Below are 20,512 nucleotides of genomic sequence, written 5' to 3' on the forward strand. Positions count from 1 at the left end.
TTTGTGTAGCATTATAATAGCACATGTCACAGAGAAAACAACACAACGTACACTGTTTTCTGACAGAAATAAAGCAACTGTATATAGGACATGTAGTTAAATACCTGCTATGCCTGGTTAGGTTTTTAAATAGAGGTTTAAACAGTAAAAACTTGGAGGATGTGACAGTGTTGTTTGGAAAGAACATCTCCCACACTTCACTTTGACTGTTTACAGTATTGAGGAGAGGTTTTATTGATTTGTCGGGTGGCCAATCATATCTCAGCTTCGACCCGGCGTTTGTCCAATCACAGAAGAGAGCGGAAGGATAGCTTCGCCCCCAAACTGGATGTTGAAGAAGAACGTCATTTGCCTCATACATTTAGCTTTAGCCAAAATTAGCTAGCTTGGTCAAATCATAGATACATCTCACCTAAACGAGTGTTTCTCATTTTAGCAGACAGACGGCTTCGCGCTTATGTATTGGTCGTTCTTTGCTTTTTACAGTGCCAAACATGTATATAAAAGCCTTATTCCGGTGCAGAGACATGCTGAAAGGAGAACTGATCGTGTGAAATGCTGGTTAGCTTAATCAAAGCTAGCTGACGAGCAGGAGCCAAGAAACGAAAGTGGCTAACATTAACGAGGTGTAAGCCTATCACAACAAGCCTGGGTACTTTAACATACTTGGCACTAACAGCACAACAACAAGGACTGATACTTCTTCTCCTACACAGTAAGTAACGTGTGGTACCGTTTCTTGTAGCTAAACATCTCATACGAACATTGGCTAAGTTAGTGTCCAGCTAACGTGTAGGCAACACTTTTCCAACTGTGAACTTCGCTAACGTTAATGGTTAGCTAACAACAGGAGTAGCCTCGTTTTCAGGTTGAGGCGGTGGACTCTTAGGCTATTAATGGATAATAAACAACAGTATACGTGTGGGTAAGTGTCTTGGTGGTGGTGAGGATGATGATAAGCGTCCTGTTGATGTTGCGCCAGTTATTAACATGCTGGGGTCCCATTTTGTTAAGTGGTTGGCGCTACCATCTGTTTTACTGGCCAGTTTTCAAATGTATAATTAGTGTAAGTTTCTCTGTTTATAATGGATGTTCGTATATCTTTTAACTAGTGAATGCCATAGCAAATATTTATGAGAAACATTTTGTGAACGTGTCTGTTAGTGTGATGTAATACCCTTCACTTTGTGCCCTAAGGTCTTGTTTCATGTTATAATGGTATAGAGTTGCATTGTCCAGTCCCAATATTAATTTAATCACATTGAAATAAATTGATTTGAGTTCAAACTGTGATCACATGAATATTTGCAACAGGTATGCAGTTAAATACATGTGAGAACTGTATTTTTAGTGCCAACCCACTCCCCTGTAGTGGATTGAAATTCATATTCTATTACTGTCAATGTACATAGCAGCAGTCTAATGTAATTAATTACAAAGGTTTTATGTTTTGTATTTTATTCTGTACCAATGAAACATCAGTAGTCAAACTAAGTTGTTTAATTGCCTTGTAGTGGTAGGTTTACTGCATTGTTGGTTAGTATCTGGCTGTATATTTGGCAGCGTGGTGGTGTGACAGTGTGTTCCAGAAATGGCAGCATCATCAGTGGCATGCTTGTGTTGGCACCTTGATGTAAAACCCTGTCCTACCCATGTTGTTTTTGACTGCTATAACTGCAGCGGCGCTATGGGCCTGTGCATTTACAGTACTGTATCTATATGTATTTGTGTTGTGGCAGGGGTTGCAGTAGTTCAGTAGGGGTGGCTGTAGTTCAGTTGATGGATTAGACCCCAGGGTTAATGGTTCAATTCCTGGTCCCTCCTGGCTACCTCTAAAGGTGTCCTTGGACAAGCCACAGAAATCCCATAGTAGCGCTGATATGTACTGTCTGGCAGCTGTCCACTAAGTCGCTTTAGATATAAGCGTCTGCCAAATGACTACATTTAAATGTAAATGTGTTGTGTCTGTTGGTTTGGCTATGCTCAGAGACGGCGTTAACTGGGAAGCTCAGAATAACTCAAAGATATATGATTTGTCAAGTTCCAACAGTGTAAGGTCGATGAACTAAACAGAACAGAAAAATACGAAGTTGCAGATTATTTCTGATTACGCCTTTATCCATTTTAGATTCAACCAGCATAAAAGCTTCTTGTTTAAGCTGATGTTCAAAGTGATACCAGAACAAGAATTTTTGCTTATGGCTTATGCATATGTGAAACAACTTTCCACTCTCACATTCAAAGGCATATCAAATTTATGAATTGAGAGAACAGGTATTTACCCTGCCCTTCCAAAGAAAACATCTAAGGCGATTAATGAAACTATTAAAATAGGGTTAAGAACTGCCAATGGAAGGTCATGTGGTCTGATGAGTCCAGATTTACCCTGTTCCAGAGTGATCGGCGCATCAGGGTAAGAAGAGAGACAGGTGACGTGATGCACCCATCATGCCTAGTGCCTACTGTACAAGCCTGTGGAGGGAGTGCTATGATATGGGGTTGCTGCAGTTGGTCAGGTCCAGGTTCAGCAACGTTATGTGTCCAAAGAATGAGGTCAGCTGACTACCTGAATATACTGAATGACCAGGTTATTCCATCAATGGGTTTTTCCATCACTGATGTCACAGGCATATTCTAAAATGACAATACTAGGATTCGTTGGGCTGAAATTGTGAAAGAGTGGTTCAGGGAGCATGACATGTCATTTTACACATAGATTGGCCATCACACAGTCCAGGCCTTTACCCCATTGAGAATCTGGAGAAGGGATGTGCTGGAGAAGACTTTGTGCAGTGGTTCAACTCTTCCATCATCAATGCAAGATCTTAGTAAAAAATGAATGCTACTCTGGACGGGATTAAGTGTTGTGACAATGCAGAAGCTTATTGATGTGAAACTACGGTACATGCGTGCCATAATCAAAACTAAAGGTGGTCCACAAAATATTAGAGTGTGACTTTTGTTTGGACGAGTATATGAAAACGGATACTCTTGTTGCAGAGAACAAACTCACAGTCCAGTATAATATGACACATTTGCTTTCGTCCTCTTCAACTGTACTCTGGTAGACAGTCTGGTCAGGTAACAGCTCTAGCTTTCCCGACGCCACTGCACTGAAGATGAATATAGCTGTCTATTCAAAGAGCACTTGTTCCAGGAAATTGACTACTTCTGATGTGTCTTCAATGATGAGTCATCAAAGAGGGGAGCCTCAATGAGAGGTAAAACTTATTCCATATTAGTTACAATCTTTATCATAACTTTGGAAACTACACTTGTTTCAAATGTGGATGTGGCTAATGGGCACTTAATCTGGGAAAGGTGATGCCTGCATGGCAATATAAGGACATCAGCAGAAATGTTATAATTTTCAAAATATACAGTATAATATCAGTATTGACTTCTTTAACCATTGTTACTGTCAACAACAAAGTGGAACTAACAACATGCACAGCTGCATATACGTGGTCGCATTTAATTTTATCATTTGTTTTTAGCACCGAGGAGAGTTCTTAGCAGCATAAAGCTCTCCTCTTAGTTTACCTCTTACTTGAAGTAAATTTATAAATATTTACTTGCTCACTGTTGGTCACTACACAGATGATGTGGATGATGTTGAAAGCCAGGTCGGAAAAACAATATTCAGACACTACTTGGGTAATTTCTTTTATCTAAGTAACCTTTGACTTAGTGACCATTGATCCTTAAACTACTTATTTTGCTGCATTGTGTGATAATTTGAGTTCACTACGATGGCCACAATAGACTCGACAGACAGGAGGCAACACTAGCCAGACACATGGCATAGTAAATTATTTAGAGACAGCACAATTATTCATAAAGGGTGCGGGTTGCCTTTAATGCCAGTCAGCTGTACTCACTGCTGTACTCCAAAATGAACCAGCCAGTTTGACAACTCTACCCAACTCTACCTTTAGGATGAAACATGAGAGCCCTTATCTGGAGCCAACATCTCTTTTTCTGTCTTTGTGTGTTTCTTTTGGAAACAACCTCATCATGTGTTGATTACTGAGAATTTCACTCAGCTGCACCTTTATCTACATTGCAATGACACCAGGCTTCTACACTAAAATGTATCATAGCTCATTAGCCTGTTCACAGGATATCATGGTAAGCCATTGCATTCTAATTATTTTATTTCTGTTTTTGTTCCTGGCAACAAACACATTATTTTTTTTCCAATCAAATAAGTACAAGTGAACTTTATGTTGCCAAAGAAGAGTCAGGAGTAGTGTAGGAGCTTACTACTGTGTGTAGTCTGTGGTTTGTGTTTGACAGGCTAATCTGGCCCTGCATGTATCCCATCATCAGCTGACTAGTAAATTGGGTTAGCTTGTTAAAGCTACCCTCTGTGTCTGAAGTCCGAGACCTGGGGCTGTTCTCTGTCTGTCAGTTAGCCAGCTTTTAACTTTAACTCTTAGCCATACACATCTTGCCATATGTGCCGAGTAAGTTGTGAGAGTGTCCCAGTAAGGTGGGTTTGTGATCTTTGTTCAGATCTTACCATGACGAGCATGTGCATCCTATAAATGGCCACATGGATGTACACACACACACACACACACACACACACACACATGCAGTGGAATGGCTGTGTAGTTGTAGCCATGTTGCCATAGCGACCACTCAGCTGCCACTCCAAACTTTGTAACCATGGATACATCAGATTTTGAATGACATCACTCCCCAGTTTTCAGTGCTTACATCACTCCTACACTCCTGTACACTGGTATTTACTTTTAAAAAGTCACTAAATCCAAAATTATTATTTTTTGTACTGTACACAAATTTACATAGAATTATGTTGGTATATGATATCTGTAGAGATAATTTTCCCACAAAATGTTAAAGTAAAGGATTCATTGTCATTTAGGATTTCCCAAATAAGTTGGGAATGTGTACATATGTGGTGGCGATTATATCAGCTGTTGTTTTGTTAAAAAGTTCATATTAAAATATCACATATGCCCTTCTAATCACATTGGTAAATTACCAAGAATACATTTCCACCATCCCCACACTTGTCCCATTAACATGTCTTTGCTGTCTGTGTCTGGCTGTCACGTAAACACCGCTCCCTCCACCACGATGGTGCGCACACAACTGTTGCTCTTCTCACCAGCAGGTGATATTAAGGCTGCATCATATTGGAATCAGATTGCAATGTTTAGGGGCATTGTGAACTAATATGCAATATTTTTCTTTATTATCCACTATGTTGCTCTGTTATTGCAGTCCGGATATGTGAGGATATGCTATACCACTGTCCAGTAACTTCTGGGGCACCATGTCTCGCCCTATAAACTTGGCTATCACCTGAGTGAATACCCAGTGAAATTTTTATTTGCATTTGTATGGAGCGACACACACACACTTTAGTTAGTCATTTCTGCTAGTTTATTTAATTGTATTGTTAAATTGCTATTTTGATTTGAAAAGGATTCATTGTTAGCACATAAAATAACATATATAATGGTCTGAAAACAGGAGCGCTAGCCTGTACAGTGTGTATGTTGTTGCAGTACAGGTGAAAGAGCAAATGATTTGGTGATTGTGTTCATAGCTTTGATATCTCTTCAATAACAAATTCAATGTGTGTGTGAATGCATTTGTTGTCAAGGTAATAATTCAAGTGTTGTGCACTAGTGATGCTTCCCAGGCCTTTGATATGTGATCAGTGGCCAAATGTACATGTGTGTTTGCAAAATTAAACACACCTGCTGTATCTCAATTAAATCAATTTGGATACTTGAAGTCACACAAACCACTCTTTTAAAAATAAACAAATGCTGAAACGTGTGTCATAGTTCTATACGATTTATTTTGTGCCATGTGATGATATTATGTGTAGTTATATGATTAATACCTAAACCTTAAAAAGTACTTGCATATATTTGGTTTTTGTGCACACTCAAACATCACAGACTGTGAAATGATAATTAGCATTTTAACATTTTAAACATTTGAAGTCAGATTGTTGCTACAGACAAAAAAAACATGTTTTGATTATTTGCAACAACTGTATTCAGTTCTCATGCATAAGCATAAGTTGAACTGAAAATGTCATTGATTTTTTGACTAACATTGACAGAGTAAGTATATAACTTGTTATATCAATCTTTGGGTGAATTATTTATATTTAACATGATCAAATTAAAATACTACTGCAAAAATAGTCTAATGTGGGTCACTGCCTTGTAAAAAAAAAAAAGTGTTTAGCTTTTGATATGATTAAGTTAGATGTAGGATACCCGTGATTCGTGATGCTTATGATGCACAAGCGTGTCATGTACTTGGTTTGTTGTCATTACACTAGTATGAGCCAGTAAAGTGTCAACTACAAACATCGCTGAAGAAGAATGCTTTGGGATTTACACATAATATTGGCAGCTGAAATTAAAATGCCTTTGTCATAGGCAAAGTTGTTTGTAGTTGTTGTAAGCTTTTCTCAAGTCTTGCTTATGCACTTAGAATTAAAATTAGGAGTAAAATTAGGAGTCTTTCACCTTGTCTATAGCAGCTGTGTATTGAAAGTAGCACCTCAGCAACACAACAGGAAGAACCTCAAACCTATGTGTCTACCACACTGTGTCCGTTAAGCCACAGCTGTACTGTGTACTCAATATAATCCAAACGTTTCTGATTGTTTCTAAACACTAATTGTTGATACTTCACTTGAAATATGAGAGAAAACTGGAATGGAAAACAAACTCTCATGTAAGTGGTGTAGACATTGGTATATAGTTTAAGAACGAATATCTCACAGATGTTCTGTCATATGTGAGATGTATGACTATAAGAGGCAGCCACAACAGCTCTGTGTGGACAATTGTACTCTTTAAAGTCATTTTAATGTCTTTCCATCACAAGATGCTAGGTAACATTTATTTGCTTATTTTGTAACTTCTTAATTTATATACTATAACTTCTACCTTTGATCTACAATGTTAGGATAAGCTAAATATGAAATTGTGGGCATCTGGGAAGTTTCTAAAATATGTCACTTTTATCACCTTGATTGTTCCTACAGCTTATTTGTAGTAGAATTTGATATTTCTTGAGACACATTTAATAGTGTTACAGTCAGTGTAACTTCATAAGTTATTGTTATCACATTACACAACCAATTATTATGGACTGGATACAGAATTTCTCTCTCCCGTGAAGCAGCCTGATGCTGCTGTTCATTTGCCTAATGCAGGAACAGTTATGGACAGATAACACGGCCTCTCAACTACTCTGTGGAGTTTGTTAATGCTCTTAGTAGCCCGTTCTGGCTGGCCAAAGAAGCTTTTAAGCGTGCTCTTCAGTCTCTTTAAGCATAAACCAAAGTGGATGTGTTATTTCTGGATATGACGAGCAGTGATCATTGTTTGGTCGAATTATTGCTTTAGACGTATTAAGTAAGCAGTACAAGAAAAACACATGCCTGAAAACTCCAGCACTCACACAAGTCTCTTACAGCTCCTTAAAAATCTGTGGGACATTTGCAGTTTTAAGTGATTTGGTTGAGATGGTATAATATGTTTTTGTTCATTGACCTGAAAATGAAACCTAACATAACCTATTGTTTGAGAGAATATATTATGTAGGTATCAAACAGTGAAGTATAATATATTTTTAGATATTTTTTGAGATTAGTTTTTTGTATTTGTTTTGCTTTAATGAATATTTACTATATTCTGCGAAAACAGTTTTAGGGAGATTTACTGCCAGCTGAGTATAAGCCTTTAATTCACACTGATGTGATGAGCATATTGCAGGAGGCTAGTATTTGTTCCACCCTCAATGTCCATGTTGTTTTTTCACTGTTACAGCTAGCCAGCAAGCATGCATAATACCAGGCTCCTGCCACTTGGTACATCAAAAATAAAGGCATCTTGAATTTATTAATTATAGTTTTTTTCTGTGTTAAAAAGAGACTCAGGCCAGAGAGAAGCCACATGTCACACAGTAAACAGACATCATTACATACATCATTAACTTTACTTAAAATAATATAATATTTTTAATTTAATTTAATTTTATTTATTTCAATCATTCAACTCACAATAAATATTTAGAATATGAACAATATGAACAAATCAAATATATATATATATATATATATATGAATAATCAAGTCATCTCAACAACCAAAGGATTAAGTAGTGACTCAAAAAGGCACAGGCAGAAACAATGCTTATTTGATAAGTAAAGTAAGTAAAATATAAATATTTTCTAACTAACTTAATTTATGTTGCACCAGTAGTTTAGATTTAGTAGTGTTTACAGTTTTGGATCTGCTATTATGAAATCTTGGTGATCATGAGTCAGAGATGTCATAAAATCTGTCAAATTAGTCAAGAGGTTTAATGTTTTATAGACTGTATTCTTGGGAAATCAGAATTTTAGTATTTTGTCAACACAATAATGATACAATTTATTTAAATTCATTATCTTGTTTTCTTTTTCTCTTGTGTGTCTTTTTGTGCTTTCACACAGGTAGCAGTGTGTCTCTCTAGGGCAGAGCCATGGGTGCTTTCCTGGACAAGCCCAAGACTGAGAAGTACAACTCACATGGTGAGGGCAATGGCCTGCGCTATGGGCTGAGCTCCATGCAGGGCTGGCGGGTGGAGATGGAGGATGCTCACACAGCTGTGTTGGGACTCCCCGCTCCTGGTATGACTAACTGGTCATTTTTTGCAGTGTATGATGGCCATGCTGGCTCTAGGGTTGCTAACTATTGCTCTAAGCATCTTCTGGAACACATAATCAGTGCTAGCTTAGGAGCCGGAGGGACACAGGGCTCCCAGGCTGGATCAGACAGCTCCACCAGTGACCCCGCAGCGCTTCCTTCTGTGGAGCATGTGAAAGCCGGGATTCGAACAGGCTTCTTGATGATTGACGAGCACATGCGCAGCTTCTCCGATCTTCGGAATGGCATGGACCGTAGTGGCTCCACAGCAGTGGGCATCCTGCTGTCACCTGATCATTTCTTCTTCATTAACTGTGGTGATTCTAGAGCTGTTCTGTACCGCAACTCACATGTCTGCTTCTCCACTCTTGACCACAAGCCTTGCAACCCACGTGAGAGAGAGCGCATCCAGAATGCCGGCGGCTCAGTGATGATTCAAAGGGTTAATGGGTCACTGGCTGTATCAAGGGCCTTGGGGGACTATGATTACAAGTGTGTGGATGGGAAGGGCCCCACAGAGCAGCTGGTTAGCCCCGAACCAGAAGTGTTTGATATGGTTCGGGCCCCGGAGCAGGACCAGTTTGTGATTCTGGCTTGTGATGGCATCTGGGATGTTATGTCCAATGAGGAGCTGTGTGAGTTTGTAAAATCTAGGCTTGAGGTGACTAATGACCTGGAGAGAGTCTGCAATGAAGTGGTGGACACCTGCCTGCACAAGGTGTGTAATTTCTTTGGTGCATGTCTTGTGTGTTTTTGCTGTGTTAGCTTGTGTTTACTAATGGCATATAGAGGTTAAAATATGTGTAATCAGGCAAAATCAAGTGCTCTGAGAGGTGGCTTTGTCACAAATCATGTTTTGAAATTATGCCACCAAGAAGACAATTTAAGTTCCCTTTTTTAAAATTAGAATGATGTTGTTCAGGGTACTTAAAGTTATAAAGAGATTTTTGTTAGCCAACAACAACTGATCTGTCTGTCTGAGTCAAATAGGAAAGGAAGTGAAACTGGTTAAGCAGTTCTAAAACAAAACAAAGTTAGAAGGCCAAGAACGTAAAATAAATTTTATAGCAGTTTATATTACCCTACCTCTTTGGCTACTCAGTTGTGAGCCACGCTGCAGTCTGTCCTACTACTTGTGCCCAGACAATCATGTTTACTGTTTGTTTCAGCACTACATGATACCTCCTTCTTTTACCAGATGTTTCTCTGTTCTTCTCTCCTGCTGCCCATCTTAGGGGAGTCGAGATAACATGAGTGTTGTGTTAGTGTGCTTGCCCAATGCTCCCAAAGTGTCAGAAGAAGCTGTGAGGAAAGACGCAGAACTCAACAAATATCTTGAGTCTCGAGTGGAAGGTAAACATTTTTCAGACATAGTGGGGATGTTGAATATTTCTTTCTTTCTTTCTTTCTTTCTTTCTTTCTTTCTTTCTTTCTTTCTTTCTGTCTTTCTGTCTTTCTTTCTTTCTTTCTTTCTTTCTTTTGTTTCTAGTTTCTTACAATAACAGCTTGAGTATTGGCATTCTTTGTGTGACTGTATGTCAGGGGATTTTATGAAAGAAATATCTGTGGTAACCTGTGTATGCCTTTATAACACTCTTGTGTTTACCATTCCTATTCATAATCTAAGTACATTAATAATCCTAAGCCCCAATTACACCATTTAACATAGTTAATAGGAAAAACAAATGTTTATCTTTTATATTTTTATTGAGCATCTTTCTTCAGCTAAAACTGTATGATACTTTCTCCACATTTTGACCCTGACACTCTCTATTGTCTTACCCCCAGCCAAGTTAGCTCAGACTCACAGCAGATGAAAGACACCATCCTGACCTCCTTTTCCATTTTAAAAAGAATGTCCTCTGTTCCCAGTTCAGTTGTCCCCCTACCTTTCCCTCCTTACTGAAACATTCCCTGTTGTTTGTATGAATTTCCTGCTTCCTTCCTCTCGTTCTTTCTCTCTCACTTCATCCCACCTTTTTCTTAAGATGCATAACACCCTCTGATGATCACTGCAGTTTTCTAGTATTTGTTGGTATTGTCAGCTTATTTAATTTGTGTGAAACAAGGGCTGGTCAGCTGTTTCACATATTGCCCAAATAAGAAATGCATTTTTAAACTCTAAGCTAAATTAAATTAATATTTTGTCTTCATTATCTATGTTCTAGTATTTGGGTAATTAGAAGGTTGTAATATCTATTACAAAACAGTGAACTGCGCATGGTAATACAAATAAGCATGCAATACTACTTTTTTCACAAATGGATTCATACACACTCCAAATTCTATTAAAATAACTTCTCTTTGCAAATATAGTACATACCGACGTTTTGTTTGGGTAAAGCAGATGTTATGTTTGGCTTCAGGTACTGTCTAATACTGGAATATAGAAAGAAAGAGGGAATAGACAGAGAGAGAAAAAGAAAGAGAGTGAGGAATGCTCTGGCTGAACATTGACCTGGCCTTGTGCCACTCTCAACTCAGTTGCAGGCCTCTTTCTGTCACCATCTGTCTCCCCCTCTCCATCTCAAACATACTTCCATTTCCACAAATGCGTTTGTATGGTTTCCATCTTCACTTCCTTTCTTCTTCATATGTAAGATTTTTGGTCCCTGTCCTCGCTCCCTGTCGCTCTCTCTCTCTCAATCTCTCGCGCTCTCAGTCCATTCTTTCTCCAGCTGTTCTTGGCTATCATCAGCTCTGTTAATGTTGACTAGTGTAACAAAATGTCTGGTGTTTTAGAGATGCTGTCTCAGCCAGGGGAGGAGGGGTTTCCCGACCTGGTAACAGTGATGAGGAACCTGTCCACTGATAGTGGAATGCCCCCTCTGCCACCAGGGGGAGGCCTTGCCAGCAAGTAAGGACAACTGCCCTCGAAGGGATACTTTATTTCAATATGGCATTCTTAAACATCTGGAATGAAATCATAAAACTGAAGGGAGACTGTAAAACACTGGCTAACCTCGTATGTTTTTGATAACCATTTGCTTTGAAAAGTCATCAACTCATCAAAACAGTACTGGAGGTGATAGATGTGTTTTAATAGAACATTTCACGAGACCTAATCATGTTTTTTCTTCCAGGCACAGTGTTGTTGAAGCAGTATACAACCGTCTGAATCCATACAGGGAGGAAGATGGGGTGAGTATTAGTATGTGTTAAGAATTTTTTTAGACATTAACGATACTAAGGTTGTGAGGATACATAACTGGTCTGAGATATCAGGTGTCTTATTTGTCAGGTTTATTGTTCACATGTGAGTTTCAATTAATAAAGAATAATCTCTTATGTTGATTGATGCCATATGTTGGACCAGGCTGGTTCTTGTTTATTGTATTTTTTTTTTATATTAAGAAACATAGATGACACAGACGGCTCTAAACTCTATTTTGATAAACACTTGTTTGTTTGTTTTTTGTGAGAGTGTTGCATGATGCACACTTTTCTGTCAGGCCTCATAATTACTTTTGTATGCATGATGACACAGCTTTGTCAAAAGTCTTTGCAGTGGAACTTCACTTCTAAATTACTTGCTAAAATATGTCTAAGTGGGGCACCGTCTGTACATCAAAGACTCCTTTATTTGATAGTTTTCCCTTCTTTACGTTTTCTCTGACCTATCACAAGGCTGCTCCTCATTTTGATGATGACTCCAGCTTACTTCCTATTGTGGGAAGACTTTGTCTTTCTGCTGCCTTTACCTTATGTTTTATTAGAAGTATTGCACATGCAAGTTGCAGAGTCACAGGCAACACATTGCACAAACCCATGCAGACACTTTTTAAATAAAGCAGTAGTGAAATCTTAAAGGAACAATATGTAGTACTGACACCAAGCATTTAAAAGGACTACTGTAGTCCAAAATCAAAATATTGGACACAGTTGTGTCCCCCTGCTCTTCCTTCCCAGACTCAAACTTTTTCAGGTTGTCAGGTAAAAGACACTAAACATACGTGAATGAAAATTAGACTGCAACATGAGTCTAATACACATGTTAAGTTGCTTAGCTAATACATTTATATATTTGCAGTGTTTGTAAATTATAAACTAGCTCATGTAGATGTTATATTATTCTGTCAGTGTTAGCTATATGCAACACTTGCTGCTGTAAATAACCATCCCTACTACAAAATTAGCATTGATACCATGAAATTAATTCAATTCAATTCAATTCAGTTTTATTTTTATAGCGCCAATTTACAACAGAAGTTATCTCAAGGCACTTTACAGTGTAAGGTTTAAGACCTAACAGAAAATATTTATACAAAAAATTATAGAGAAAACCCAACAATCCCATTTGAGCAAGCTTTAGGCAACAGTGGAGAGGAAAAACTCCCTTTAGAGGAACAAACCTCCAGCAGAACCAGGCTCATAGTGGGTGGCCATCTGCCTCGACCGGTTGGGGTGAGTGGAAAGAGAAGAGAGAAAAGAACAGCAGGTAATAAGACAACAACAAGCAGCAAGAACATTGGACAGGTCAACTGGATTCTGGAGATGTACAGCTCCAGGCTGAGGATACCTGCAGAAAAGTACAGAGAGAGGGAGACAGAGAGGAGGAAACACAACTAAAAGAGAAAGAAGACACAGAGTTAATGACATGCAATGGTGGCATTTGCATTGATACAGGAGAAAGGAGAGAGGAGAGGAGCTCAGTTTATCAGTAGAGGTCCCCCAGCAGATTAAGCTATATCAGCATAACTAAGAGATGGTTCAGAGTCACCTGATCCATCTCTAACTATAAGCTTTATAAAAAAGGAAAGTTTTAAGTCTAGTCTTAAATGTAGAGACGGTGTCTGCCTCCCGAACCTGAACTGGGAGCTGGTTCCACAGGAGAGGGGCTTGGTAGCTAAAGGCTCTGCCTCCAATTCTACATTTGGAAACTCTAGGAACTAATACTTAGGAATTAACTATTATTAAGTCATAGTATTAATTAAATACTAGGAATTACTTCAGAAAATAGAAATACGTCATTGAAAAGGTTTCTCTCACATTGGTGCTTATTCCATCATTGAAGATGGTACAGTAGTAGTAGTAGTAGTAGTAGTAGTAGTAGTAGCTTCAATCAGGTTTAATTTAAATGCATGTAAAATATCAAGATTCCCAAGAATACTTATCCAAAACCATTATCCTTTTACTTAGTCCATGTTCCAGAGATGTAGATACACAGCTTTGGTTTGCCACAAGTTGCAAATAAAAAAACAATCAATATAAAATTGGAAATAAAAAAGATAAAGACATGTTTCTAACATCTTGTCTAAATCATATTTCAGTCCTCTGTTTAGGCTTAGGCCTAGGCTGATTAGGCTTATTTAGGTGGCCATGAAGCTAAAAGTCTGTATAGGACAAATGTTGTCTTGCCCACAGAGGTAAAAATATACTATATATTGGGTTCTGCAGACTATTCCTACTTGTCAAAAAGTAGAAAAAAAGAACAGAAACATCCTCAATCTGATCTAACAGCTTGAAAACAGGGGGACAGTGACACCTCTGTCCTTTCTGATGGTGATGTGAATATGTTTTTTAAATGATGAATTAACCTCAGCATTCAGTGCCAATAGTAATGCATCATTTTAAAGCTATGTCTGTGTGTTTGTTCTGCTGGTGTATTCATGTGTGCTGTCTGTTGGTGATGGACGTGAAGTCCTGAGAGGGAGCCTCGCTCCTAAAATGTATCGCTGTGTGTGTGGTCTCTTGTTTGGTAGCTTGTGGTGGATGTCAGGTTATGCTCATCTTGTACTGTTGCCTTAGTTTGTAAAGATGTAGAGCTGCTGTTGTCATGTATCACAAATAATAATATGTAGTTGGTAATAATAATACTTGTATTATTGAGTGATTTCTGCTTCATAAGAAAGTTTTGCAGCATTCTTATTTATTGTAATTTGGTAATGACTAATACCTGAAGCACTGTGCAGATCATGATGCAGTGTAGAAGAGACTAGTAGAGCAGGGAGAGAAGGCTGGGTGGAGGAGATCCATTCTTGCAAAATTTTACACTGCCAAACTGACTCAAGTGAGATGCTGCTATGTTACTACAGCTTACAGTAAAACGACACCAACTTAATTAGCAGAATTGTAAAGTCAAGCTTAACAAGATGTAACTAAAGCAAAGCAAGAATGATTACCCCTGTTGTTACATTATGAGCTAAAAACATAATTGCTCATAGCACCTTAACTTTAAAACCTCAAGAATCGAGGGTTACAATGACCCTGGAGGGATAAACAACTAAAATCTATGATGATGATTCCCCCTCCTTAAGGAAATACTTATTTCATAGTGGCAGGTACATGATAAAAGAGGATTGGTTGGATGCTTTACAGGTCAAAATAAAAAATTAAAAATAAAACGGTGTGTGGTAAAGTACACACCTGAGCATGCACTCACACATACACACACTGATGAGGGATGTATCGATTTGTCTAACTGTGTGTTCACCCTCTGATTAACGCAGCCCTCCTGTTTCATTTGGTAAGTGATCACATATATAACTGTTCCCCCCCCTACTCCTCTCCCAAACCCTCCAACCCCTCATCTTCAGACATACATATAACCACACATACACACACTCGCACACATTCTTACAGGCATGCAAGTGGCAACTTGCTACGCATTTCCCCCTGTCGCGCCTTCATCAGTCTCTACTTCCTGCTCTGATCTACTGTCTAGCATGTGGAGCTCCATTTAGATTTTAAGGTGTGTGTGTGTGTGTGTGTGTGTGTGTGTGTGTGTGGAAGCGTATGCACAGACATCTGTTCAGGCTCTATGAAGATGAATGGTCAGTGTTTCTGGTCCTGTCTGTCCCTTTGTGACGTCACACACACACGAACACGCATGCACCTACCCTACACGCATGCATTGCTGTCTCAGTCTTCCAACAACTGCACGCAAGCATATTACAGTCTCTGTCTCTGTGTCACTCCCTGCAATAAGGCACAAGGCCTTGGAATTGTTGTGTTGGCATATTGTTGCAGCAAGAACCTACACACCGAGGTGAATGTCTACTTATAACTGTATAACTATAACATTATTTTCTTAATTATTTTGTTGTCATAGGAAATGTGGCCTTCAAGTCCAGATTGGGGAAATAAAAATCACTGGATGTGACTGTACAGATTGTGCTTTTACATTTGATAACATTGTGTCTCTCCCCTCCCTCTGTCACTCTCTGTTTTCCTTCTGCTCTCTTATTTGTTTTTTTCTCCATCTCTCTTTTTCATGCCATATTGTGCGCTCCTCTTCCTTGTTTCTCTTCTCATTCTCTCTTCCCTTTCTTTTGTCACTTTTCCTTTTTCAGAATGGACCTGAGTTGGAGGACCACTGGTAGCTGCCAGACACAACTGCCTAATACCCCCCTCTCCACCTCAGATATAAAAAAATAAAAAAAAATAAATAAAAGAGGACCACCTTTCCCTAGAAGATAACATCCACAGTCATTTTTGTTTCCTCTGGGATTTTTAATTTTTCCCCCACAATGAGAGATCATTTGAAGCAGAAATCCTGATTTTAAAAATGCTCAACACCCCATGTGGAGAACTAGAAAACACATTCTTTGATAATTTTTTAGAGAACAAAAGAGGGAAAATGAGAACAACTGCATTGAGGGTCTAAGATCAGAACTACATATACAGTATATAAACCAGAGGAGACATTCATAAGCACAGTTTCTCTTGGCCCTTTTTTCTTGCTTTCTTTGTGGTGGTTGTTTTTGTCGTGGATTGATGGAGATACTGGAGCAGACCTGTGCTCAACAATTTGGGACTCTATCGTGCCTTGCTCAGAACTAAGCGAGAACCTAGGACTTCACAGCCAGTCAGTCTTCAACAAACCAGCCACTCATGGATGTTGGTAAGATGTGGAATAAATTAAAGTGATTTGCTGGCTCCATTTTTTGGCATTATTGGATTTGGAGTATGAACTCTACTTGTGCCTGACTGGCACATGCTTTAAACTACGCTGTCCAGTTCAGGCAAGCTGGGGGATGCTGGGTATTACTGGTTCTCAAACAGGGCCCACTACTCAATTTGTCCATGCACCCAAGTTGTTGGAGAAAGCCTCACAGAACTCCCAGATTAACAACTCCCCAAGTCCTCGCTATCCAAAGACCTCTGGATTAAAGCCTCAAATTCAGCACCAGAGGGGCCGTCACTAGAAGCTACACATCTGAAGGCAAGGGGAGCACTCCTCAGAGAACGGAGTCTGTCTGGCTGCTAACTTTCAGTTTTGCTCCTCTATACCATGTCCAACTTAAGGACTGCAGATAGAAACTACACAGAAATGGTTTAAACTCAAGTGTTTCAACGACTCCTGCAACCTCTTTCTCTCCTCCCATCTCCTAAAGGATGTTACCAAACAGTTGATTTCTCACTCTTCTGCTCCTTCTCTCTTCCTCTCTCTCTTCACTATGTATCTTCATATGACAGAAGAGACTCAACCGTCATATAAATTTGCTCACGCAGCCAGAATCATAAGCTTTTGAGCCTGTTGTTTAACAGATAGAAAGAGAAATTATATATTAAATTAGTGCTTGTGTGTGTATATGTGTATATATATATTTATATATATATTTACATATACATACACATATAGATTTGTTTGTTTCACCCTAATTCCCGACCATAGTATTCATTGTGGCCTAAGGACTGTGTGGACCATGTGAGTATATGTGCACAGTGTGTACACACAGTTTGTGTGTGTGTAGACAAACTAAAACACAAAGAAATTGCCCCAAACAGCAGCGTTCCAAAGATAGGGTTGGGGATAAAGGAACTCCAGCTCTTCTTTCCCTCTCTCGACAAACACACACACACACAGTTCTGCTTGTGCTAAACTTTGTCTTTTCTAGCTCTCAGATAACCTGTGTTAAAACAAAAAATGCTGTTTTATTTTGATTGATAAAAATTCCATTTAAGTCTTTTTAAATTCTTTTAACAAATATGTTTAGTGTAAATGTCAGAGTACTGTGACTGTGGTTATATTACAGATGGATAGGAAAAAGACAAGGGAAGCGCAAAATATACATTGTACAGCTGATTGGGAGAGAGAAATGCGTTTTTTGGTGTTTGGCTGATTAGACTTGGTCCAACACCCTCAACTGTGCTCACACTGTCGCTGAAATTGCTGTTTTTAATTTTTCCAGTTACCTTCATAGACATTGCCTCGCAGGCACAGCATGGTTGCTGCTGAGAAAGCTCTGGTTTGACTCCTACTTCAACCAGGTGTCTTGTTCATTTCTATCAACCCAAGCACTAAAAAATTAATTGAAACTTCACAAATATTTCTCTTAAATTTAATCTTTTTGAAACAATTGTGCACATAGACAAATGGGATACACATAATACCTGTGTATTCTCTTTCATAGATGCATTTGAAATAGGCTAGAAATATATAGAAAGCTGTATTATACACTTTGTTTCAGTCATTCAGTGGCAAATTCATTGTGCTTTCTGAAGTGGCAGTATTGAAAGAGTTAACCCATCAAAGTTGCTGGCAGGTTAATGTTATTGGTTGCTCTTGGTGCCATATGACAAATAGGTACTTGAATGTTTAGTTTTTTTTTGCAGTTGCATTGTTTTAATGGGATGATTGATTTTTTTTTTTCTTTGTTTGTGGTGGAGGATTTGTATGTGTGTGGGGGGGCTCTATAGCTGTGCATGTTTTGTGGTTGATGGAGGAGTGTTTTATTTTTTGTGTGTGTGAGAGTGGGAGATGTACGGGGTGGGTGGGGATAATATGGGCATGTTCAGTGTGGTGGAACACAATGTTGGAGAGGAAAGGTGACGCTAAAAGAAAAACCTAAAGGAAAGTGGAACACATAGCTGGATATATATTTTTTCCAGTTAGACTGAAATTCAGTTCTTCAGTCTTTTTGTTTAGTTTTGTACTGCATCTGATTTCATATTAAATACATAAGACGTTGTCTTATAAATCCTAAACTCTGTCTTTTAATACATTGTTTACCACACTGAACACAGCCCTCAGATAATATAAAAGCTATATCAGACACTGGGCTAGGAGAAGAATTTATTTTTCTGAATGTAATTCAATAGTCACACTGATTCCACTGCATGGACTGAATACAAGCAGCACTGCAGCATCACATTCTCTCCTCATCAGTCATTTAATGACAAAACAAGTTGTCTTTGCTCCCTAATTGTTGAAAAAGAAAAAGTACTTGGTTATTATTCTGGTCTAGACTGTAATATCAAGACTCGCATTGGGAAGAGTGTTCACTTTTTGAAGAGTGTAGTGACACCTGAATAATTTGACCTTGTTGCTTTGATTTTAGGACATGTTAAGTAAAAAGAATTTTACAAAGCATATCGTCTCCGACTGGGTTGATGTGACTGTGGGGATTTAGAAACAACTGGAAAATGGCAAAGTTGCAAATGACAGTGATGACATTCCTCTTTTAGGATGGAAATTAACCCTTGTACTGTTTGCTACGTCCGTCTGTAGTCTCCAGTCACTGTTTAGATACGTACATATAGAACTGACATGTTTGATGAAAAACGAAAAATCCACACTTGTTTTTATTTATTCTAGTGCATTTTAGCTCTTATAAAAATGATGTATTTTGAGGACACAATAAGGTAACGATATGCTAGTGTGCATTTTACAGCGAAGTAAGACCCACTCGCTTTCATAAGACTTAAAGGAAAGGGACGCTTGAGACACCTTCTTCCCTGTACTAATATCCCATCATGCTGTTGTGATGTTACAGACCATACAGTGAACATAAATGTCAATAAAAGATGGATTTAAGTTTAAACTGCGATGCTTTTTTTAAATCATTGACTGTTCAGTACAGTACAACAACAAAGTTTTACTTTTTATCCCAAAAAGTCACCATGTAACTCAGAAAAGAACGACATACTGTCATTCTTTCAACAGGACAAGTACTACTGTGTAAATGTTACCTTTGGTTCTTGATATGTCCTTTGCACATCCTGAACGTGCTAAAGACATTGTTGCAGAGCGGAGTGGGGGAATAGACGTAGAATAAATACACAGTGTCCCAGGTAGTAAAGTAATGTTTGCTCACATACTGTACAGTTTAGTTTGTACTTTACAAACAGAAAGTCTGATAAATGCCCCATTCACAAGCAGTTTGTAAGATGTAAATAATATACTTAATTATTGGCAATAAATTATTTAGTAATTTCCTTTTATAATTATAAATTATACGTTACAATCCATTGATATAAAAAGTGTTGGGTTATGGGACGCCTACAGTTTTAGCTCTTTAATTCATTAAAGAAACTAAATCTTCAGGGAGAATGACTTCAGACATCTTTACCACAATCTAATTATAAATAATATTTCCAACTGCAGATTAGAAACTGAGAAACCCAGAAGTTAATGTCATACTACCATTTAACGTACTAACTAGAAACCTGTTAATGCTTGACGAGAATTGTTACTGAATAAAAACAGCAAAACGTGATTTAAACAGGGCAAGTTATTTTTGCTATTTTACATTTTGCACATAAAAGTTAGTCAAACTTTGTTTATAAGCAGTTTATCAATGGATTTTTTTTTATTCTGCAGTATGTGTACTATGACCTAACAACTAAGAAGCATGACTCTATCAGGGTGAAGAGGCCGAGGAGTAAACACAACTCAAACCATAAACCACTAGATCCCCAAGGAGGTTTTGCTGATAAGATAAACTTTTATTAATCCCACAGTGGGGAAATTCCTGTGTTTACAGTGGCAGAGGAAAACAGAAACAAGCACAAAAGGATCATTAAAAACTAACAGAAATATATAAATAAATATTAAAATAACCTTAAGTTACATATTCAGTGTGTAACTGT

The 20,512-nt window shown here is 38.3% G+C and overlaps 1 protein-coding gene across 1 annotated transcript; it reads left to right on the forward strand.

Annotated features, from left to right (window-relative positions):
- The first annotated feature begins 341 nt into the window (after positions 1 to 341).
- Positions 342 to 19,464, forward strand: ppm1ba (protein phosphatase, Mg2+/Mn2+ dependent, 1Ba). Its single transcript, XM_026354303.1, has 6 exons — positions 342 to 715; positions 8,506 to 9,416; positions 9,934 to 10,051; positions 11,441 to 11,555; positions 11,782 to 11,839; positions 15,991 to 19,464. Exons 2-6 carry the CDS (start codon positions 8,535 to 8,537, stop codon positions 16,018 to 16,020), a joined length of 1,203 nt encoding a protein of 400 aa, XP_026210088.1. The 5' UTR covers positions 342 to 715; positions 8,506 to 8,534; the 3' UTR covers positions 16,021 to 19,464.
- The last annotated feature ends 1,048 nt before the right edge of the window (positions 19,465 to 20,512 follow it).

The sequence above is a fragment of the Anabas testudineus genome, chromosome 15 (assembly GCF_900324465.2).
Source record: "Anabas testudineus chromosome 15, fAnaTes1.2, whole genome shotgun sequence".
Taxonomy (NCBI): Eukaryota; Metazoa; Chordata; class Actinopteri; order Anabantiformes; family Anabantidae; genus Anabas; species Anabas testudineus.